This window comes from Carettochelys insculpta, chromosome 1 (genome assembly GCF_033958435.1).
Source record: "Carettochelys insculpta isolate YL-2023 chromosome 1, ASM3395843v1, whole genome shotgun sequence".
NCBI classification, from domain to species: domain Eukaryota; kingdom Metazoa; phylum Chordata; order Testudines; family Carettochelyidae; genus Carettochelys; species Carettochelys insculpta.
The window spans coordinates 55,667,112-55,691,215 of NC_134137.1; the positions used below are offsets into that span (position 1 = coordinate 55,667,112).

The window sequence follows — 24,104 nt, forward strand, 5'->3', positions numbered from 1 at the left end:
TATGGTAATAAAAAGAGAAGAGGAAAAAATATAGTAAAATTAACATAATCAGGCCCCATATTAAGGGGAAATTCTTGTTGTTGTAATCTTAATATTTTTCATTTGCAGGTGCGCCTGTATATTACTGTCCTCCATTGTATTAAAAAAAAAACCTTTAACTTGTGAAATACATGCTAAAATTGGAGGAACAGCTTAAGGATATTGATTCATTCTTGCTTGACAGGTGAAATCTTGGTTGCAGCACTAACCACAGCAATTATGGCATTAAAATGTCAAGAAATTAGGGGTCAGAATAACAGATAATTTTCTTCCTTGTGTCAGATTAAAAATTGACATTCTTTGACAGCACAGGATCTCTGGCTGAGAAAATTATGACAGCTTAACTCATTTTGTACATGTAAAGCTGTAACTGATAATGAACTTTACTGTGACAGCCTTCTCCTGTGGAGAAACATGACAGAACATCTCTGGTACAAAGGCTATATCTCTTTTTAATATGTAAACTGTAGTTATATTGGACATTAGATGTTGTTTGGAATTGTCTTTACTGTTGGTTTACATCATAATCCAAACCCTTTTTTTCTGGTCTGGTTCAGCTGACTTCCAAGAGCCGATTCTTAAAAATACTAATGCATGAAACAATGATATCTAAAACACACTAGGTTAAATTGTTACAGTCTTATTTACCCATCAGTATTCGCCTACGAATGACCTTTTCACAGGCTAACCAATATATATTTCATGACCTAAATTTTAAAAAGCGATGAATAATTTTGGGGCCTGTATTTTTGGATGCCCAGCAGGAGAAATTTTGAAAGGATGTCATTTTTCAAAAGTTCAAAGCACCCATTCTTTTGAAAACGTGTGTCAAGTTCAGCACCAAGACACTGGGGAACTCAAACTCACTAGTTATTTTTGAAAAAGCCAGTATCTTATTCTTCCATTTCATAAATTATTGTGTGATTGAAGCATGAACAGCACACTAGTATACATTTCATTTATTTAAAAAGACAAAAACACTGAACATAACCATGTGAATAATTTTTCAGTACTGCCTTCTGGAGTATATGGAAAATGATTAAATGAATATATTCATTTTAAGGACTAAAGATGTAATTAAACCAGTCATATGTAACATTGAAAGCACATTTTTTGTATAAACTCGCAGAAAGTTAATATTTTTGGCTTATTGTTTATTTTTTACTTAAAATTATTGCCAGATCTCCATCTAGTTTGATTGCACACAATTTGTTCATCATTAGTAGTGTTTAAAAAAACAAGTGAAGCATTATATTGTACAATTGCTGGTTGGTATGCACATTCTAGCTGTCTTTTCTTCCATTTTTTTCATAGTCACAAATGTGGATAGGCATTGCAGTACAACTGCTAGCCTTTAAGTGTACAGCATGTTCAGCAAAAGATGAATTGTAAGTTTGCAGAAAAAACAAACGAATATCTTGAAGTTACTGGGTTCAGATATTTGTTCTGAGCAGTCATCTGTCAAAATACCTGAGCATCCCTTCAGCCCACACAGGCAAATTGAAAAATGATTAAAATGACTAGCATTTGACAGGCAGTTTCCATGCCCATAAACTAACCTTAGCAGGATAGTTTTGCTGACAGCTGCTAGAGCATACGGTCTATACAATATGTATTTCTTTACTTTGGACTTCATAGTTAGCATATTTAAATGATTTAAAAAGTCATAATAATGTGGTGGTCTTACAATGCTTTTCAGTTACCCTGCTTTCAGGGCTTTATTTTTTTAGTCTGTATTTTCTTCTCTTATCTCTTTCTTTGATCTGACAGGAACAACAAAGCCTCCCTCTGGATCTGCTATAGTGAAATATGCCCACAGGAAGCAGAATAGAGCACGTCAGTTTTCACTTTTTTTTTTCTGAAAAACTCTGCTACTACAGAGGGCTGACATGATAGGCTTGTCAAGAACCAACAAGATAGATATATCTTTAACAAAGAGTTGGAATGGTAGCCATCCCTGCTCACTGAACTTAGAAAAATGATGAGAAAAAATTAACACACTTTCCATTCTAATAGTTCAATAAAAGGCTCACATAATGACACCCACTGCTAACTCTTGCAAGCATGTGCTTGTTATTGCTCTTACTCTTACTCTGAGTTATTCTTATTTCTTTTCTTTTTTCCTCCTGTGATCTCTTTCTTTGATCTGACAGAATATCAAAACCACCCCTCTGGATCTGCATTCATTGAATTGTACCCACAATATTGGCCACTTATATGTTCAGTGTTGCCTAATTGCCTCCATACAAGGGATGCTCCTGGCCTCCTCTCTGGGAATAGTTTTGTATGAATGATTATGGATAGTTGTGAAATAACTGAGACATTGTCAGTGGTTTCAGTATCCATTTTTTTTCCAACTTAATTGAAGGAACATGTACAGCAAAAACCCTTATGTATGCCAACTCCATAATAATAGTGTCAATTATTTTGTTGACAAGAATCAGAGGACTAGCTGTGTTAGTCTGAATCTGCAAAAAATGAGAAGTCCTGTGGCACCCTATAGACTAACAGATGCATGGGATGCAATTATTTTTTTATGCACTAAGGGCTAAGCTTTGCTTTGAGTAACGTGTACATGGATCTCGTTGACTTTAGCAGGAGTTCCTTGGCCCCATCATTGTGGATTTTTGTGTCCAGATAGAATAGACCTTTCCTTTTTTCACAATACATTCAGATTGCATAAGAAATACTACTAGTAATTCAGAGGGGGGGTGTATGTGTATGTGTGTGTGTGTGAGAGAGAGAGAGAGATGAATTTATCCAAGGAAAGGTAAACAGAGTTTTGCATTTACTTATGAAAGAGGTTGTGTCTGTGTCATTCTGATCTCAGGCAGTGATTCCAAAGTTTAGTTCCAGTGAAAGATTTTTCTCTTGCACTTATGAGCCTTCCCTTATCAATCTACATTTACAGTGTTCTGGTGGAACTTCACTGATTGAAGAGATCTTGGTTTCAGAGTGAGTGACATTTGCTCTTCTTGTTAAGCACAGTGCTACAGAGAACTTTGAATTCAGAACATATTCCTCAAGCTAGTCTCTGTATTTCATGGGGAGTGAGTATATGTAACACACAGGTAATTTATGCCAGGAAATTGGAGATCAAAAGAGTTTGAAAAACAAACAAAAAAATTAAAACCAAAATATTATTCTAGTATGAAAACAATTAATCCCAATTTATTAGTGACTCCCCCTGGTGCCTTTATTTAGTGAGCACATTAGAACTGGTCAAATAATGAAAAAATAGTTGTGTGTGAATAGTAGTAGTAGGCATCCTTCAGTCTGCATAGACTATGGATCGCGCCCTTTATAGTTTCAATTGAGGACTTCATTTACAGCGTCTACTGTGACTATGAAGACCCACACGAGAGTGACAGTCCTTGCTGCATCTCTGGCAGATGTAGTGGGTGTCTGGCAAGTCCTTAGTGTGCTTTCTGTGCGCTTGCTTCTCCTCTGCTAGCTGTCTGATCCTCATCTCGCCCTTCTGAAGGCCCTTGTGTAACTCCTGCCTCCATCTGCTGTGGTCGTCTGCTAGTTCTTCCCAGTTGCCCAGCTCGATGTCTACCTCTCTGAGGTCTCTCTTGCAGACATCTTTGTAGCGCAACTGGGGGTGTCCGAGAGGTCTTTTACCAGAGGCTAGCTCACCATACAGGATGTCTTTTGGAATCCTTCCATCATTCATCCTGTGGACGTGGCCAAGCCAGCGGAGCCAACACTGCCTGAGGAGGGTGTGCATGGTTGGGATTCCAGCTTGCTCGAGGATGGCGCTGTTGGTCACTCTGTCCTTCCATGATATTCCAAGGTTGCGCCTGAGGCAGCTCAAGTGGAAGATGTTCAGCCTCTTTTCCTGGCGGGCATACAGGGTCCAAGTCTCGCTGCCGTAAAGGAGGGTGCTGAGGATGCAGGCTCTGTAGACTTGCATTTTGGTGTGAGCGTACAGCTTGTTGTTATTCCACACTCTCTTGCTGAGTCTGGACAGAGTTGTGGCCGCTTTTCTGATCCTCTTATTTAGCTCAGTGTCCAATGACAGGGTGTCAGTGATGGTGGACCCGAGGTAAACGAACTCGTGGACGACCTCTAACGTATAGTTGTCAGTGCTGATTGATGGGGATTCAGCAGTTTGTGAATATTTTCATGATAAAAGCTTTGAGCCCCATTCAATGTAATTCATTGATGGTGTTATATGTTATTCTTGAGTATTCAGAGAACTTGGGTAGTCATGAAAATGTATGATTCCTAATGATTTTACAAATTGTAGCACAAATAATTTTACCAAAAAAAAAGTCAAACCAAAAATATGGAGTTTATTTGCTACTTGTTGCCACTGTCAAAATTTGTCATCCACACAGAAGGGGAAAGTGAGCAATGCCATCTGACTCAGGGACCTAAAACACTACACATGTAACACAGAAATGTTCTAAAGCTGAAAGTTCTTTATGCAAGTTATTTGCAGAAGAATTAATAGAGAAAATCAGGAAAAGTTCCTGAACAATGCACCATGGGGGAGGGATAGCTCAGTGGTTTGAGCATTGGCCTTTTAAACCTAGGGTTGTTAGTACATTCCTTGAGGGGGCCATTTAGGGATCTGGGGCAAATAGATTTAAAAAAAAATCTTTCAGGGATGGTGACAGGTCCTGTTGAGAGGGCAGGGGACTGCACTCAATGACCTCTGAAGATCCCTTCTGGCTCTATGAGATAGGTATATCCCCATAGATTATAATGAATATAATTTGTAATGAATAATGCAATAAATGAGCACTTCTAAGAGCATCATTGGTATGTTACTTCTTATACTTTTCTGTAGAAATCTTGGAAAGTTATCCATGTGAAACAGACAGACCTGTCGATAAGAAATGGGGCAATTGCCCTTAGGCCTGGCATTTCAGAGGGGCCCAGAGCTCTAGGCCCCTTTGAAATGCCATAGCAACACTACTCCATCTACACGCATATGAGGGCAGAGGGGCCAGTGCCACAGTCCTGGTGGTGCTGAAGGCTGACTGCCCTTGGCACCACGCCTTCCAGTCTTGGCCCCATCCATTCCAGGGCATGGAGCCAGGCCCTCCTCCCACCTATCCGTCGGGCCTGCAGTGGCTTATGGAGCCACTGAAAAGAGATAATTCCACTTCTGCTCTCCATCTTTTACTACAAAAATATGAACAATGCCAATGTTATTTACAAAAAAGTTTTCATCTTTGGCTTTTTTATTACATGCAGTTGAGAAGTACTAATTAATGATTTGAGAAATTAGCAGCAAATAATTCATCATACACTTCAAGTCAGATTTTACTCAAGGTGGGTAGGGTGAAAATTACTGGCTGATGATTATAGTGGAAATAGCTAGAAGGGGCTTTTTTTTCTTGATTAGCACAGATTTCAGATTTATTACACAGTCATTACCACAGCATAAATTAACTATTATTCAACACATTTTGCATATAACAGTTTGTTAGTGCAGAGAATATTCAGTCTTAGTGTATAGCAATTTCAGTTGCAGAGCTGTAAAACTGAACTTTTAAAACATTTTAAACATATTGATAATGTGCCTTTTTAATGCCATTTTGAAGCCTGGATACAGAATATCTACATTATAGATTTCAATTTATGTCAAGAACAGAGAGTGGATTTTTGAAGAATGTTGTGTTGGAAAAAATCCAAGCGTAATTATTTCTTTAAACTCTCTGAAAATTACTGTGTGCGCTGTCTTTTTTAAAATAATAGTATAGCCTACTTTAAAAAGTGAAACCCTACACTCTAACAAGTATAGAGTAGGTTTCAGTTATAGCCTCACAGATCGTATATTTCAGACTGACCTGTCATTATGTATTCCTTTGTAAGACTTCCCAATTAGTACGTTTTTGGCTTTTTGTTTTGAAGGTTTTTCTATTTTCTAAGATACATGAGTTGAAGACTGGGGGCTGACTCATGCCTTACCAGCATTACCAAATTTTTTTTTTTTTTTTTTTTTTTATTTCTCCCAGTATAACATAAAACAGTAGATTCTGATAACACTTGAGCATTTTGGTAAGAGAGAAAGGAGAAGGAAAGATTTGGGGAATGTGTTAAAAAGGATTGATGTGATTTGTGGAAGGAAAACACTGTTAAGAGCATGGGACCCACAAGAATGCTCTAGTATTCTCCTTCTCTTTAGTTTATACAATATGTCTGCAGCAGTATTGATATGCCAAAAATTAACTGTAGAATACATTCATTTTGGTTTCCTGTCACCAAAACGGAGACGAAAGATGAGCAAAACAGTAGAGTAGGAGAACTGCATTTTTTAACTTGATTTACTGGATTTCATTAGCAAGAAAAAGTTTTCAGTCATGAGTTTTATTATCATTTTTTCAACAACTAGAAGCAGTTGAACATGATTCGCATTTTAATTTTTTATATAGTTTTATTTTTATACAGCAAAGAAATAATAATATATAGCTATTAAACACTTTGATTCACTAACTTTGTCTGTTTCTGTATTCCAGTCATTAAAAATAATGCCTGATGGTGATCATGTTTTATTTCAATAATAAACCAGAAAAAAAATGGTTAAAATATATTCCTTCATGATAAAGTACCATTTCTTTTGCATTACTGCAAACTCTCAAAAGGCTTGCTCAGCTTGTTTCCCTATTCTCTTGTTTCTTTCTAGTCTTTCCCACAAAGGAAAGTCTTGATTGTTAATTAAGAAGAAAAAATATATGTGTATATATATCACATATATCTATCATATCATCTGTCCTATGTGTATATATATCATAGCTTTGTGAAGTATATGTAGGTTATCTAACTTGTGGGGGGAGACCTGACTCATTCGTTTAAATGTTAGAATAATCACTTATCCAATAAGGAAGTACTGTCAACTGTGTGAACTATTTACTCTTATTTGAACAAAGTATTCCATACCCTGTGGACAATGAAAGCTCTAGCACAAAAATTAGTCTTTGTAGTTTACTCACAACTGCAGCTTTTTTAAACTTTCTGCTGGGACTCCTTGCATACTCTAGCACGGGGACCCTCTAAAGAGAGCTGTTGTACTGGTGCACTCTGAGTGCCATAACCCAAGGAGTAGAATAACTCCCTGCTCTACTCGTAAACAGATACTCTCTCTCTCCTCTCTAGTGCAATGGCATTTGTAATATTTTATTCAGTTCTGAATATAACCATATTAGAAAAATTGGAGGAAGTTCATTGATGAGCATCAAAATTGACAGGGCAGGAAGGATTTATTTGTTGGCAGGATTTAAAGAGCTTGACAAGTGGTGACTGAGCAAAGGGGGACATAGTAAAAAAATCAGAAATATTTGAAGATGGCTATAACCGAGTAAGGTAGAGGAATTATTTCGTGTGGCACCAGACTATATATCTAAATCTATCAGTCATGGGAAGAATTTTAAAAAGAGGAAAATGTAGCTGAACTTCCAGAAGAACTTCCAGAAAGTTAGATGTAATTAGTTTCCAATCATTTGGAATAGTTTCCAAAGTAAATTGCAGAATCCCAATTATATTGGCTTTTCACAACTAGAATTAACCACCATTAGAAAATAGAGGGAACAATATTGCATTGGCAGGAAGATAGACTGGATGATCTAAAACTTTTCCATCAGTAACATCTATTCTGCTGCATTCCACTGCCAAGCCAGTAATGGCCATAGCGTGAACCCAAATGTATTGGCAGCAACTCTGTCACAGTGTCAGTCTGTGTGATGAGTTTACCATTTTAATTAGATTGGTTCCCATCATGATCCATTGCATGTTTAGAATTGACTTCTTTTCATTTTTCTTTATTTTATTTTATAGCTTATCCTTATCTTTCAGGCTAACAATTCTTTTGTGTATCAGGGGAGAGGAGGAATGTTGATTATGGTCAGACTGGTTCCTTAGAAGATGAAAATTGTAGTCTGTCGGGAAAGTCTGATACATTCATATTGCTCTTCTGATTTAAATGGACTAGAATCCATAAAAATGTGATGCAGTTGTTGATAGGTATGCTCAGCAATCATTGTTTTTATGTTATCATGGAACTTAGGTTCTTGCAATTTTGTAACCACAACAAATTTTATGGAATCTAGAGATAGTCACAGATATTAAACAACAAAAGGCAGCAATACTCACTTGCCTTCTGTCTCTTTTTTATGTCACCTACACCTCTCCTTTTTGGTGTAGGAAATATTCTGCTTTGTGGAAATATTAATTATTAACTCAGGTTTCTGGCCATTTTCAAAAGTGGGCAGAGGAGGGAAAGGATAGCTAAGAGAGGAAAGAAAATTGGAATTAATATAAGGCATTGAAATGGCATGGAGGAAATTGAATTGGAGCCATAGTAGAAAAGGAAAAGGACAACAAAGAACAGGGCTGATGGAGATAAGATCAAAGCAGAGGCAAAGGGGGAGTGACATTTAATTTTGCTAATTAAAAAAAGTTACTGCTTTTCCAAATTTTTCCTTCAGAAACTCTTCACATTTTATAGTTAATTTTAAAAAATCATTTTAAAGCTGAGGTTTAAGCTTTCAAAATTAAAAATATATAGTTAACACAGATATAAGCAAGTACTGGTAAACCTCACAGCCACTGAAAAGCATTTTTAATTAGAAAAGAGTGAGTAAACCTTCAAAGTCTAATTGAAACCTCCTGCTGGCATTACTGTAAAAATATTGTGTTGTTATGGGTAGGGTGCCTCTGACCGAAGGCCTCTGTGTTCCTAAAAAACAATCTTAAACAAAACCAAAGGTAAGAGGGTCTATTAAATGGTACGGAAGTTGGTGCAGACACCAAAACCAAAAATCCTTCCTCTAACTCAGCCCCAAACATGCAGTACTATTAAACAGCTTTCAGACAGCATACAGTAAAGCTTTACTAATCTGTGGCATGCGGTAGGGTCCCTGCTACAAATATTACAGACCTAGGGCCATAGGCACATTGGGTAACATAACACTCAATGCAAACCAGCAGAGGTAGTAGCATGCCAGAGCCTTGGCTTCACTCTCACCATTCATTAAAGCCCTGAAACTGCAGGATATGTAGTATTCTTCATCTTCTTGGCTCTTGCTTATTCAACAATTGCAGGAACAGCACGGCTAGGTTTTCAGTGTTCCTGTGGCCTTCATGGCCTCAGAAATGAGGGGGCATTCAGTCACCCATCTTGCAGGGTTAAGGAGGTCTTTAGAAAGACAGTCAGTCTCCCTTTTCATCAATGGCTATCTGGGGAAATGGGGGATGATGGCATGAGGCAGAAAGAGGAGGAGATAGTGGGACATGATTATATCGCAGTATGAACATGTCTCTTCTTAAGAAGGGGAGCCCTCATGGGGGAGTCGCAAAGGGGAGAACCTCCATGGAACACTCTCTCTCTCCCTCTCTCATACACACACTCTCTCTCTCTCTCACACACACACACACCAATAACAACAGCACATAAAGCTGCAAGGAAAAGGAAACTCCCGTGTCCTCATCTCATGAGATTGCCTTCCCTCCACATGGAGCAATCAGGAAAAAGAGGGCCACCCCATTTGGGGGAGATAGTGACTTACTTGCCTGAGAGCTCAACACACTCCTGCTAGCCTCACTAACAGTCTCCAGGCCAACGTGGAGAGGGAGGAAGAGTAACACCGCACATTTTAAGGTGGTCTTTTAACCATTACCCTTTACTTGGCAAGCCGGAACAAAGGAAAGGGAGAAGCATTTCTGGTCTTGGCTGTCTACGAGTTGTGTTGAGTGGACACTTTCTGAAGTAGCATTGCTTAGAGCCATCCTGGATTCCAAATGCAGATGTGATGCTCGAAAACACTCTGGCAGCACTGTGCTCCTGAGACTGGAGGGGTCTAAGCCACTGTCCCTCCCTGCCTATGTGAGTACTCAATGCAGAAAAAAGTGGTCAGGCTCAGCTTCCAGAGCCCCAGGATGTGATTAATGGACCATTTGGCTGTTAGGAGATGGGGAGATTTTAATCCTCATGGACTGAGGCCCCTGTTTGTACCGTCTTTTCCACTCACAGAGAAATGACAAGGGGTTTGGTGATGGGCTGAACCCTTCAGGTTAGGCTGAAAAGGCTCAGTTCTAAATTATCAGTTATTTGGTGTGAGGCAAATTAACTCCACACTATATCCAGTTAAATGTCTGATTTGGAGAGGGAGGTGAGGACCAGATAATGCCCCTCCCTACTGTGACATTTTTTAAGTTGTGGCTGGTCACTTAAATACATCTCTCTGCCCGTGCTTCACTCACTTGATGCAATACCCTACTGCATGGAAGGCTCCAGAGTAGCTGAGTCACTGCTTGTTTGTAAAATACAAGCCACCCTCCTTTCCAAATGTGGAATAATAAAACAGAAATCAATATTCTTAACCTAATTTATCAAATGTCCTCAAGATACTGATGCCATTTAACAGCTGTAGACGCAAATAAAAAAGCAATATCTCACACCATTAGTACAAAACAATAACATTTTCAAGCTGTGTGTGCTATCCACCAATGGGCTGTCAATCATGTTTGCTCTAAAGAACAGAGTGCTTAGGGGCTGTTAATCATGCTGGCGGTGTGAGAGAACACATTAAGAAATACTGTGCCACTGTTCACTCAGTACGAACATAAACATGTATGAAAACAAATAGAGATTAATTTTACTGCATTATTAGTAGTTTGCACAGATGTTTTAACTGAAGACTCGATCATTCAATTGGGTGTGACTTTATTAAGATATGCACTAACCAATACATAATGCCTAAGGACAAGTAGCCTTTTCTAGGTACCTTTGGGGCAGGTAGGCCTTAATTCCTTCTCTTTCTCTATGCAAGAGGTGGTCATACCAATTAAAATAATATTACTTGGTAGTTCTAACCCAAGCTCAGCAAGTTGGGGCTCTCTACCCCTGTAATTTTAAGAAATCGTTTCACTCTTCCCAAATCTATTTTGTTATCCATAGCTACATGCATTTAAGTTGTTTATGCTTCACGTTTTGCATAGACAGTAGATGTCATTATCTAAGAAGGGCTAGGTGACTGGATGGGCCAATGACTTTTTTTTTTTTTTTTTTTACATAAAAGTCCCTGTGTTCCTCCATGTCGATCTTGAAAGCATTTGGCAGGAAAATAACTAATAAAAATCATAGTCACAGAACTAAAAAGCAGACTTGTAGCACTTCAAAGACTAACAAAATTATTTATTAGGTGATGAGCTTTTGTGGGACAGACCCACTTTTTCAGATCTGGAAATAAAAAGCTTGTTTGTGTTTACAAGTCAGTAATAAAGAAATCAAGGTTAAAAAAATCTTGTGCTTTAGGTTTGTTTTTGTTTTTTTTGACATTTAATAAGAGTTCCCTTTTTACCTTTTTCTCCTGAAGAAATAAAGATTCCCTCTGTCAGTTAGTAAAAAAAATTGATTTCTGCTGCTTTTACATGAAAGTAAAATATGCTCCCAAAATGGCAAAGTCAGTGGTCATACTAACATAGTTGCATGTTCATTCTTTGAGAGCAAAACAATAGGACTTGATCCTGAAAGGTGCAGAGCAGCTTCAGCTTCCCAGTGCCCTGGTATTTGTTCAGTCTGCTTGTGAATATGAAAATATGAAAACAAGCATGTATTGCTCAGAAGCAAAATATGAAATTTTTAAAGTATTGCTTATTGTAACTAAGGTGTCCATATTAATGTGATACAACATCTTTATCCATTATCTACACTTTGAGAAGCAATATTTTTATTGTGAATATTACAAAGTTATATTTTTCCTGGTTACATAAATACGGATGTTTCAGCTGAATGTCCTTTTCAGCTTGCAAAGTGCCAGCAATTTAGCAGATTGATTTTTGTTTTCTCCGACCTGTGAAATGCAAGTAATGGCTTCAGGACAGGTATCCCCTAATTCCTTTCTTATGACCTTGTTTTATCCTTCTGTGATATAAAAGCTTGATCATACACTAGCAAATGCTCCCTAAAGTGTTTGAGTACAAATCTTGTTTTATGTGTAGTAAAACGGTAGGGAGCCTAAATTCACTTCCTCAAATTGCTTTCCTGCAATGCCTTATTAAGTAAGCTAACACTAATATAATTGCAGTTTTGCTGTTTCGAAGGCTACATTTTGTAAGCTCTTGCTTTCAGCACTTCTGCTCTTCCTGCACTGAGGATGTTTTGAAGGTGGGATAAAAGTAAATGTAATTCTCTTAAAATATTAAATTAACTAGAATGATTGTGTGTTTCCCAGAGTAGTGGAATCGCTTTGTACACTATTACTGAGATCTTGGTGGATGGGAGAAAGGAAAAGGATAAAAAAGAATAGAATTTTAAGGAACATTATACAAAGCAAGAGGCAGGATAATTAAGAAAAGACAAATCTATGTCCACAGAGATACTCTGATTAATTTTAAATACTGTAAGAAATTATTTATAATAGCTGTTTCCTGTGCCCACCTGTAGCTTGAATTACTAGGGAATCTGCTTTTGATTTGTGTACGCTGTGATCTAGTAAATCGACCCCAGGGATAAGAATCAGAAGAATCATGGACCAGTTCCAGATTTGCTGCAGTTGTGCTGTGTATCCATGGGCAAGTCATTTAACCTCCCTGTGCTTCTTTTTCATCTCGTATATAAAATGGAAATAAGACTTAACAATCTTGTATTTTGAGCAGCATAGAAGAGCAAGAGCTATAGGCCTGAAAATTCTTATTTATAGCATTAAGGGTGCAGTAGCATACTTATGTCACCTGCATTTTTAAAAAATCTATTTCTGTACATCCGTTTCCTCAAAAGATTATGGTTTTTCAGACAAGACATTTTCACAAGAAAACAGATAATAATTATATTCACAGGTGGATTTAGGATTATTTTGGGGTTTTGTACTGAGTATATTTGAGTGGAAGCTGGCACCGGTACCCAGGATTGCCTGCTTACATATAAAGGTCTTGATCATGATACTCATTCAGTTCACTGTCAAGATTACCATTAACTTCATTGGCTACATCTACACAACAGCGATCTTTTGAAAGAAGATTTTCCAGAAGAGATCTTCTGGAAAAATTTTCTTTCGAAAGACTGTGTCCACACACAATAAGTGGATCAAAAGATCTAGCCAGTCTTTCAGAAGAGAGCAGCCTCACACATATGGTAACTCTTTTGGAAGAAAAGGGTAAGAAATGCTGCAGACAGGGTCCCATGGCCAGCAAGCCCTTCCAGGAGCTCTGGCCATGTTCTCCCTTGAAGGCCCACTCCCTAACACCTCCTCCCTGTGCACCCTGAGGCCAGCCTGGCTACACACAGCTTTGCAGAGCCTGTGCATGGTCCTGAAGCTGACAGCCAAGAGGCATGGACTGACAGCAGCTCCAGACCTGCACGCTCACCCTGGCTGGGCTGCTGGCCCCCATGCTTGTGGCTGCCCTCCACCTCCTCTGGTGGCCAAGACCTGGCCCCAAGACCCGCAACCCATCATGGCCTCATACTTGCCCACCCAGGCCAGCTGGCACCTCTTGGAGCTACCTTACTCCTGGGTGATTGCCTTCTGTGGCTGCAGAATTTCTGCATGTGGAAAGAAACATTCATGGAGCTCTGCAGCTGGCTGTCCTCCACACACTGATGCCAGGACAGCCTCATGTGGCCCACCCTGACTGTGGAGAAGTGCATGGCCATCACTATTTGGAAGCTGGCCACCCTGACTGCAGCCACTCTGTGGGGCTGCAGTTCAGGTTTGTCAAGTCAACCATTGGGATTGTCCTCCTTGAGGTAAGATGTGCTCCGCTCGCAAGCCCAGCACGGACAGGTGGGAGGGGGTAGCCAGGCAAGGGAGACCCTTGGGGGCCAAGGACAGTAATGTGAAGGGTCAGGGTGTAGGGGGAGACCTAGCCCCAGGGGACTGTGTTATCCCCCCATCACATAGGCCCACTGCCAGAGGGGCAGCCTCATGGTCGGGGCAGAGGACCTTGGAGGGTCTGGGAGGGGGCAGGAGAGCCCACCAGCTCCAGGGGCACCCCTTCACACACTCACGAGTGTGCTTGCTCCTTGTCCCCTGCAGGTCATGACAGCGATCAACCAACTGCTACTGTGGATGCTTGTCCGTGATGGGGACCTGGAAGTGGCCATTGTGGGGTTTGCCACCCTCAGCCTCCCCCACTGGTTCGGTGCCATCGATGGCATGCACATTGCTATCTGGGCCCAGAACCACAGTGCTGGTCACTACGCCAACTGAAAGAGCTACCATTCGGTGGTGCTGCAGGCCCTGATGGACCATAGGGGCCAGTTCATGGACATTTGCATGGGCTGGTCAGGCTGGGCCCATGACTCACAGGTCTTCTGCAGCTCCAGCCTTTGCCAGAGGATGGAGGCAGGGTCCTACATCCCACAGCAGGAATCTGCACTCAAGGATGTCACCATGCCCCTGTGTATGGTGCATGAAGCAGCCTTCCCCCTGCGGTCCTGGCTCATACACAGGCCATCCCGACCCCACCTAGGAGCTGTTCAACAGCTGTCTTGGCCAGGCACGCTACCTAGTAGAGTATGCCTTTGGCCACCTGCAGGCACAATTCTGTTGCCTCCTCATGTATCTGGATGGTGATGGGGATTTGATGTGCTCTCCATAACCTCATGGAAGCTAAGGAGAAGACCTTCCTCCAGGGCTGGATGGCTGAGACCAGCCCTGGGTACAGCCAGCCCGCCATGGCCCCCACCTTCAAAGCCTAGCATGATGGGCTCTGGATCTGGGAGGCCCTCCAGAAGAGTTTCACCCATGGGCCCCAGTGATCCTCCTCCAGGCATCCCCAGCAGGTTCCTCCAGCCTGCAGACCCACACCATCCCCCCCAGCCACCCGTCACCCCATCCCCTATGACCCCTGCAACCCATACACCCACCAATAATGAGGTACACAGGCATGCAGAAAAATAAAACTATTAGCTGGAATAAACAAAACTTTTTGAAAATGTTAAACCATGCAACAAACTGGGGGAACTGTATACATTGTGAGTGCTTGGGACAGAGGATGGGGGCATTTAAACTTGGAGGGGGGCCTGGAACAGGGGATGGGGGCACCTAATCCTCCAAGGGGGTGGGGGGCCATGGGCCACAGCAGCCATGGGAGCTTCTCCTGCCCCAGGTCCAGTTCAGGGCTAGGATGAGGCTGGGACCACAGGGAGGTGGAGGTGTGGGACAGGTGCAGTGGGCTTGGGGAAAAGGGACTGGCATGGTGGGGCCCACAGAGGCTAGCGTCCAAGGGGTGAGGCCCTGTAAGGTGGCAGGAGGGGGGTCAGATGGGAGCAAGACAGTGAAGACAGCAGGGGCAGGGGGACAGCTGGGAGGCTGGAGGGGCAGCAAGGGGGCAGGGAGCAGGGGGCAGGGACAGCTGCTCCATGAGGACCCTGCAGATGGTTCAGAGCATGATCACCACCTCAGCCCAGGCCTCCCACCACCAGGCCAGGTTGGCCTGATTCAGCATCAGCCACTCCGCCACCAGTTCATTCCGGCAGCAGAGGGCAGCCATGTATGTGGCGGCCTCATCATCCCAGCCACAGTGACGTGCCCTCCAGCCGTGGACCCTTCCAGGAACTGCTGGTGGGGGTGCCCCCGCCCTCTCCACTGCTGCTGTCATACTTCCTGGTCTGGCACCATGGGTGGGGCTGGCTGGCCCCAGAGTTGAGGTGGGTCTCTCCCAGCCCTTGGATGACAGAGCTGTATGGATGGAAGGGAAGCGAGAGAGATGGGATGTCAGTCCCACAGCCCATCCCCCAAGTGCTGCATTCCCCCAACCTCTTGTGGGCAGGAGGCCCCACCCCCAGGCTAATGGATGGAGATGTCCTGGAAGTGGTGGCATGTCTGCCCTGCATGTTGGGTCCAGCCACACATGTTCTTCATGGTGCCTTGGGGATGGGGCTGACCGTTGTGGGGGCCCCGCACCCCTTCCCCAGGGAATGAGCTGGCAGGAAAGAGGGGGCCGCCAGGCACAGAGGGGTCCCTACTTGGGTGGCAGATGAGCTAGGCTCAGCCTGGCCCTTCCCAGGCCACCCCCTACACATGTGCAGTCCATGGAGCAGGTGCTGACTGTTGCCTGTGGGTATACCATAGGCAGGGTTGTTGCATGTCTTTTCCACTGTCGCCCTCAGGACCTCCAGATCCTCCCAAAGGCCCAGGATGTCCTGGAGCTTGGGCTCAATGCAGGAGAATGCCCTCTGCGTCCTGGCTGGGGCAGGCTCCTGGGGCCCCTCATCTGGCTCCCTGGGGAGGCCTCTGGGGCTCGTGGGGTGACTGGGTCTTGGTCATGGTTGGGATCTGTGCTTCGGGGGTGGCCATGAAGGTGTGGTGCTGCTGAGCTTGCAGCCTTTCTGCCTCCATACTCATCTTCCTGCCATGGAGTCTCTGGGGCTCCTTGTGCCTTTAAGGTGGCTGGATGCAGGGAGCATAGAGCTGTGAATGTGCTGGCAAGGGCATCTCTGTGCTCTTGCTGTCTGGCACAATGGAGGACTCCTCTTTAGAAAAAAGGGCCCCTGGAGCATCAGCATGCACCCTTTTTCAAAAGATTCTTTCAAAAAAGGGCACTCTTCCTGATTCGTGAGAGGAAGAGGGCTGCCGAAAAAAGTGCTGCATTCTTTCAGTTTTGGATCAAAGAGTGTTTTTTGCGTGTAGACCCTCCACAGGGTCTTTTGAAAAAGGCCCTACTTGTTCAAAAGAACTTGCTAGTGTAGACACAGCCATTTGTGTTCGAGATCAGTCACATAAATTAATGGAAGTTTGCATCTATTGGGACATCATTGGTTGTAAAATAATGGTTACTTTTGACAGGAAAGTTTTAATTGTCCATCTCATGCCATCTGAACAAGTCATTCTGACTTTCTTTAGTGTTCTTGCGTCATCTTTTTCTATCATAAATCTTCTTGAACTGTGAGGCGGTTTATAGCTGACTTTATAGTGAACAAACAGAATATTCTAGAGATTGGACAATGTGAGACCAAATGAATGAATCTGAATTTGGCATCACTTTACAAAGTCTCATAGTTCATTTCAGTGTTTCTGCAAGAGGAAGAAAGTGTAGGTAATGCAACCTCTTTAAAAGCTGGTAAAGAAGTATGTGTTTTGTGATCAATATTATCACATGGTATTGATCAGAAAACACACTTTCCATTGCCAGCTTTTATAGTAAATATATTAATTCACATTTGTATTTCAAAATCTGATTCGTAAAAAGCACTATAATAGTTACTTTGATAGTTGTCTGAACCAAGGGGGAGTTATTTGCGTCAACTGGGTATTACCATAGCTGCATGGAGGCCTGCGTTAGCAGTTGCTATTAGTCCTGGTTTGCTCAGCTGAACACTAAAGTTGCACAAATTAAAGCAAAAAAAAAGTGTTCTTACTGAGTATTGTGCATAATATAAAATAATGTAGATTAACAAAATTTATTCTGCACACGGATGGAAAAAAATAGAACATTGCTCAGCACCTAGCAGGTTAAGCATCTAAGGGCGAACTACCATGTTTTATGATTTTTCAAGTAAGCAGTTATAATAGTATATTTATGATAATTCTTTGAATGGTAGCAAATATATTGTGATATATTCTGTAAATATTACTGAAGTTTTCGGAGATATCCTGATGGCACCCATTATAGCATCTTTCCTGAGAAATGGGGAGAGGCCAACCATTGTTTTGTGTGGATAATAAAGCTTACATTTTATCAGAATGCAGATTGAAGAGGTTCTACTTCCTCTTAAGATATTTATTTTAATTATTTCGCTGTAATATTTGATAGAAATAATATAGTTTATCAGTGGTGTTTATGTTGCAGGCCTTTTTCATGTCCTGTTTTCTTTGCATGTTATGGTAAGAAACTAATTGATGCAAATAAGACAATTGTTTAGGACTCAGTTCTTTACACTATATAGGTTTATAGTACTTAGTGATTTTTTTAAATCAGCTGTTTAACTTAAAGTGTAATCCACTAAAATGCAGCCTGTGTATGTGAAAGGCACATACAATCTTTAACGATCATTGGTGGAAATAAAAATAAAAAAATTCCAATAACAATAATATAGCTTAAAACCGCTGATATGTCTGCATGATTGTGTAGGTGGTTGAAACGTTTTAGTCTGTGGGCAGGATTCCACTCTCTGTGGAGTGACTCTGTGCCATACAAAGTGCAGAATTTGGTCCTGAAACTTAACATTGAAATTACTAATTATACATTTCATGTTTTTACAACAGCCAATATTCTATGGTGTGAAAACTGGTCCAAAATAAACAGAAAAACTAAATTTTGAGCTACCTGTTAAATGAATACTACTGAGAAGTTTCATCATTATTGAAAGATTTTTATTTTAACTCCTGTAGCTGTAGTGTAACTTGCAATGATATATTTCCAGTATTTTTATTTTTAACTGCAGTGTTAATAAAAATGTGATTATTTTCCTATATATTTTCCATGAGTTTTATTTCTCAATTTGCTTCCCCTCCCTTTAAGATCCCAGAGATGTATTTTATTAGAGATCCTCACACTTTCCTCCTTACGAAGGACTTTATTAAGGTATATCTGTTGTATTTTGTTCAAAGAAATCTCTCAAGACCTAAACTGCATGTCCTCACAGGTTAACATTTTCACATGTAATCCCAGCTATTGGAAATAAGAATGGTTATTTGGTTAACTGAAGCATGCTTGAAAGGAAAAGCAAAGCTTGTCTACAAAATACTAACACTTGGATGAGTCTGCAGCCTGAGAGAAGAGCACCCGGTGAATTTTCTGGACTTTTTTCATGGCTGACTTAGGATTTGCTTGCATTGTCAAACAGTGTGTTGACCTATCTCTTTGATGCATATTGATTATGACAATCACTCTCCTTTCCCTGCAGGCCATGGAGGCGCAGATACAGAACTTTGGACAGACGCCATCTCAGTTGCTTATTGAGCCACATCCGCCTCGGAGCTCTGCCATGCACCTGGTGAGATATAACTGCTGATTGGGAATTTATTTCCTTTCAACCTGAGGATCCTTTCTAGGTCATAAAATACCTATTTAAGTAACACTTTCTTTTCCTGCCCTGAGTGGCCTGCAATGACATAACCCTTACTCTGTGCAGAAATTGCATGCAGACTTTTGATCAGCAAGCTGGAATAGCTCTCACTTCCTACAGTCGCTATCTTCTACTACCCAGTCTTGGATTTAAAAAACACTATCCTCATAACTATGTATTTGATGAGTATAATTGCATGAAATAAAAATGACTGCATGCTTTCCTCATATTGAACATTTTGTGTTGAAACATTCCAGAGTGATTTATGAACATTGGCTGCTTGTCAGGAATGAAGAAACGTAGCTCAAATCATGCTGGAATCCTTTTGTCCATTCCTGTGAAAGAACACATGTCCTCGTAATTTCAGTTTGAATGTCAGCATTAATTACCAATGAACTTTTTTATGTCCTCATTACAATAAATTATATCACGTAGCGAAAGTGAAAAATACTGATCTCTGTCCTTATTGGTGCCCTTGGTTTAAAAATCTGAGAGAAAGAAACGTCCCATGAAGTTTTAGGTAATAGACCATAATATTTCCATTAGCTTCCTTAGTTTCCATTACCCATAAGGAAAATCATATGCGTTTTTTAAATTAAACATTACCTACAAATTTACCTGATAGCTAGATATTTTCAGTCTTAAAAATGTAGATAATGTATTTTACACATCAGCTTAAATATATCGTTTTAGAGAAGCAAAAGGTTACTTAAACTTCCTAAAATTCATCTTAGTTGTTAAGGTGGCTAATTTACAGCATGTCTAATATAGGAAAATTGGAAGTCGTCATTTCACTGATTATAAAACTGTTACTAGTCATGAGTAAAAATTATGTTTTACCTACAGAATCATTATTCTGATTTTATAACTATGTATATACTTTTTAATATTTGTAAGGAATAAAAAGTAAAGTCAATTCATTTAGTATGCTCTAAAGATTAACTTTAGTCTACAATACATTGGAAAAATAACTAATAATTTGTGGGATTTCTGAGTTCCTCATCTAAAAAATCTTTCAGCCACTTTTACAGTTCACACCATTTTATGTTTATGGTGTAATAATGGGTTACCTGACACTTCTATTTGATTTCCCTCTACAGTGTAGGAAATATTAACTGTACCGATCATTTTATATTTTGAGTTTTGAATTAATGCTGGTTTGTCATTTTCAACCTATAATTATAACCTAATGGACCTTAACCAGACCTCTTTTCAATTTGTCCTCATGTAATGATCCAATAATAGTTTCCCCTCTTATTTTGCTTGTGCAGATAGCATTGTTTTCCCCGTATGTGCATGCTTGTTTACTCATTTTAACCTTGTTTTTCCTCCAACCTCCTTACTAATTGTGTAATCCCTTCTGTTTTCTTCTGCTCTCTTCTCCTTTCTACTCAACAGTGTTTCCTTCCACAGAGTCCACTCATGTTTAAAGATCAGATGCAGCAGGATGTTATAATGGTGCTGAAATTTCCATCCAATTCTCCTGTCACACATGTGGCAGCCAACACGCTTCCGCACCTTACCATTCCTGCAGTGGTAACTGTGACTTGCAGCAGACTTTTTGCAGTGAATAGATGGCACAACACAGTAGGTATGTGTGCATAAATCTTTTTTTAGACATTGTGTGAACAGTGCATCTTTTAAGTTGCAAGTACAGTATCTGGGTTAATCCTGCTCACCTATATACAAGCAGCAAATTTTACCCACTTATCCATGTGCATATGGAGTACTCATAGGCTACATCTACACTGGCCCCTCCCTTTCAAAAAGGGCGTGCAAAAATGACCCATCAAAAATGTAAACAATGTGCTGATTTGAATATTCAATGCAGCATTTGCATATGACAGCTACTCACCATTCCATAAGTGCTGTTTTTGAAAGCCAAAACAGATGTGCAGATGGGGTTCCTTCGAAAGGAAGTTCCACTTTCAAAAGCACCCTTCTTCCTGAAAAAAATTAGGAAGGGTGCTTTCAAAAGCGGGTCTTGCTTTCAAAGGAACAGCTATTTCAGCTTTCAAAAACAGCACTTCTGGAATGGTGAGAGGCTATTATTATACAAATCAGGCATGGAATATGTAAATCAGCAGCTCCTTTGCATTTTCAATTGGCTGTTTTTGCATGCCTCTTTTGAAAGGAAGGGGCCAGTGTATATGTAATAGTATACATTTTCTGTAGTATGACTCCAGGAAGCATGTTCCTGAAATCCACCACATCAGTTTTGCAGCTAATTGATGTGTTACGACATCAGCATCATATTTGATGTAATGTTTTTGGTACTGTACTACAACTCTAGAGACCACATATCCATACGCCTCAATTTTTCAGGAGTACATAGTATTCGGCTAGCTGGTATGCGTGTATCACTGTTCACTTTTTGAGGGAATCTTAACTGTATTTAGATGTTTGTCACAAGAGTCAATGGAACAAGCAAAAACAAAAGGAATTTAATCTTTGACTCCATTTATAGAATGTTCAGCATGGGTGACCATTTATAGAATGTTCTGCATTAGGTGGGATGGTGCTGTATTTGGGGCTCCAAAAAGGGGTACCTACTTAATTTTTAAAAGGGACTAATTGTTCTGTATTTGGGCCCTTCCCCCGACTGATCTCTTCCAACAGTAGCTGCACCTGCACAGCTGCTAGTGGGAGTTCTCTGAGCCATGGAGAAGCAGGGGAGCCTGGGGGGCTGTGGCATCCCTGCCACTTCCCAGGGCTTGGGGAGCGCCAGGAGTTGCGGCTTCTCCGGGGCTGTGGGAGGGCAGTGGCTGGTCCTTTGCTGGGGCTTCCAGGGAGGGCCAGCAGCTGCCACCTCCTTCCCAGCTCTCCGGGGCTTGGTAGAGCCCTTCCTTCCCCCCAAATATCCCTATCCCTTATTTGGGACAGGGAGATATGGTCACCCTAAGTAGAACTTAATGATTATCCTGTGAACAAGTAAATGGACGTAGATCCACCTTGATTCCCTTCTGTTTAAATTTTGCTGTGCTCTGTCACTGTGAATTACACATATAAATGGTGTTGAATATTTATCTGATTGGATATAGTTTAAGTAAATCCAGGTATCGGATTTATCATTGTTTTTGAGCATTCTGTCAGGTACCTCCACATTCAGAGGTACCCAATGTTTATCTACAGTTTTGCACATTTTTTTAAACAGAAAATTATATTAATTTTGCTTTCCTATAGCTTGAGTGTTTGAAGTTGTTATTGTTATAAATGAGAAATGGAAGTGTTTTTGAAAAAATGCCTTCTACTTATAATTAGTACCTGAGTCAGCTAGAGGTGGCTGCTCTGTAGCTAACAGACTCACTTGTTTACAGTCATTTGTGACAATGACAGTTGAAGAACCCAATGTAAGAGACCATAAGCAAGTTAGTTTCCTACAGTGTTTTAATACTGATTTTAATAGCATTGTTCTGTTAGACTTCTGTAAGCTTTTCATATCTTCAGTGGACATTGGGTAATCATCCTGGCCCACCAGTAGGGCCTTTGAGGAACTTCCTTGAATGTAACAAGAAGACCTGTGGCACCTTATTGACTAACAGATAATTTGGGGCATATGCTTTCATTGGCAAAGACCCACTTCATCAGATACATGAGTGACAGTCTCCGCCTCCATTTTTTAGATGGGTCTTTTAGGGAGCACACTGCACCCTCCTCTTAGCAGAATAGTAGAGGTAGTGACACACACCCGTTCCCACCACTTTAGTGAGACAAAGGTTAATAACAGCTGCTGCAGTAGCTAGGGAAACCTTAGGTGTTCCCTAGCAACCATGCTGTAAGAGAAACCTTATAGGCCTTAATTTTTCCTTGAGGTGCATGTAACTATTTATTCACTTACATCCATGTAAAACATGAACCTGTTTGCTAATATTCAAGATTCAGTTCACAAATCAGATGTGACCTAAACTATGCACTATTTGTGCAACTCTAGTACTCACCTAAAATACTACAATGCTTTATGGATAAGTAAGTTAAAAACAGAAGGATAACCAAAATAGTAAAGAATTTCAAAATAAATTGTACACAGTTCCTGGCTTTTTACAATGTATGTGCCATTTTCTGTTACTTCACAACAGCATAGTTTGGGACAAGAGTATCAGTCTTAATGCTGAATTTTCTGATTCTTGTTGATTTGTTTTACAGTCTTAAAAGATCCTTCTTGTCTACTTTGATTTAAATTGTAAAAAAAACTTGTAAAAAACTTGTAAAAGATGTGTATTCTGTTATAAAATCATAGCCTTATTTAATTGTAGGGTTTTTTCCCTTAATTATGCCAGCAGTAATAATCCGAAAATCTAGCATTAAGGTAGGTTCCTAAACATAAAACTGGCAAAAGTTGCCATCATAAAATATACAACAGCTTTATTTTTCCATCATAGCTTGTGCACACTGGGTCTCTGACTTTCTAAGGTGAGCTGTTAAATTACTGATTTGTAAAACCAATTTTACAAGGTTAATTGAGGACCCTCTTTACTTTTATGACATGCTGTTATAGACATTTATTTCATTAGTGGAAACAAACTATATTATTAAATATAAGGATCATTGGTGGAAGATTCCTAGTAGAGCAAGGATTGTGATAATAAATTTCAAATGTCCAATGACATTACATAAGATTGGCTTTGCCTTTTGACCTGTAGAAAGACTCATTTGCTTTCCCTCCCCCAACTATACTGCAACCAAATTTCACTCCCTCCTTCACAAGTGCCTTGCTCCATCTATTTTTGCCTCTCCATTCCACCCATTTAGTGAGGATTACTTTCTGTGGTAAGTAGGACCTAAAAGTTCTGGTGCAGTAATATAAGAATATATATATAATTGTTTGCAGTCTGAGATAGCAAACTCCTGTACAAGAAAAAGGATTTGTCAGGCATTGTTATACCATGCTCCTGGACTCACACATCATAACACCAACAGATAGTGTGTTCTGCCATCTTTGACTGATGAGGGAACTATTCCTGGCTCTATCAAATTAGGACTTTACCACTGAAGTGTCCTCAGCAACCCACTCTTCCTGTATATGAAGACACTCCGCAGCAGTGCTATTACTGGTACATCATCTCTGAATCTACCTCACCATGTCTGATTCACAAGGTTGATACAC

At 40.6% G+C, this 24,104-nt stretch overlaps 1 protein-coding gene across 8 annotated transcripts in view; it reads left to right on the forward strand.

The window, feature by feature from the left end:
• The window catches only part of NBEA (neurobeachin), a 776,083-nt gene that overhangs the window by 721,068 nt on the left and 30,911 nt on the right, over positions 1 to 24,104 (forward strand). For 4 of the 8 annotated variants that reach the window (XM_074986506.1, XM_074986525.1, XM_074986533.1 and 1 more), the window contains 3 exons: positions 18,454 to 18,516; positions 18,839 to 18,928; positions 20,399 to 20,591. In XM_074986506.1, coding sequence (XP_074842607.1) covers positions 18,454 to 18,516; positions 18,839 to 18,928; positions 20,399 to 20,591 — 346 coding nt within the window. The remainder of the gene's footprint in view (positions 1 to 18,453; positions 18,517 to 18,838; positions 18,929 to 20,398; positions 20,592 to 24,104) is intronic. The other 4 variants (XM_074986543.1, XM_074986570.1, XM_074986516.1 and 1 more) reach the window with 3 other exon arrangements.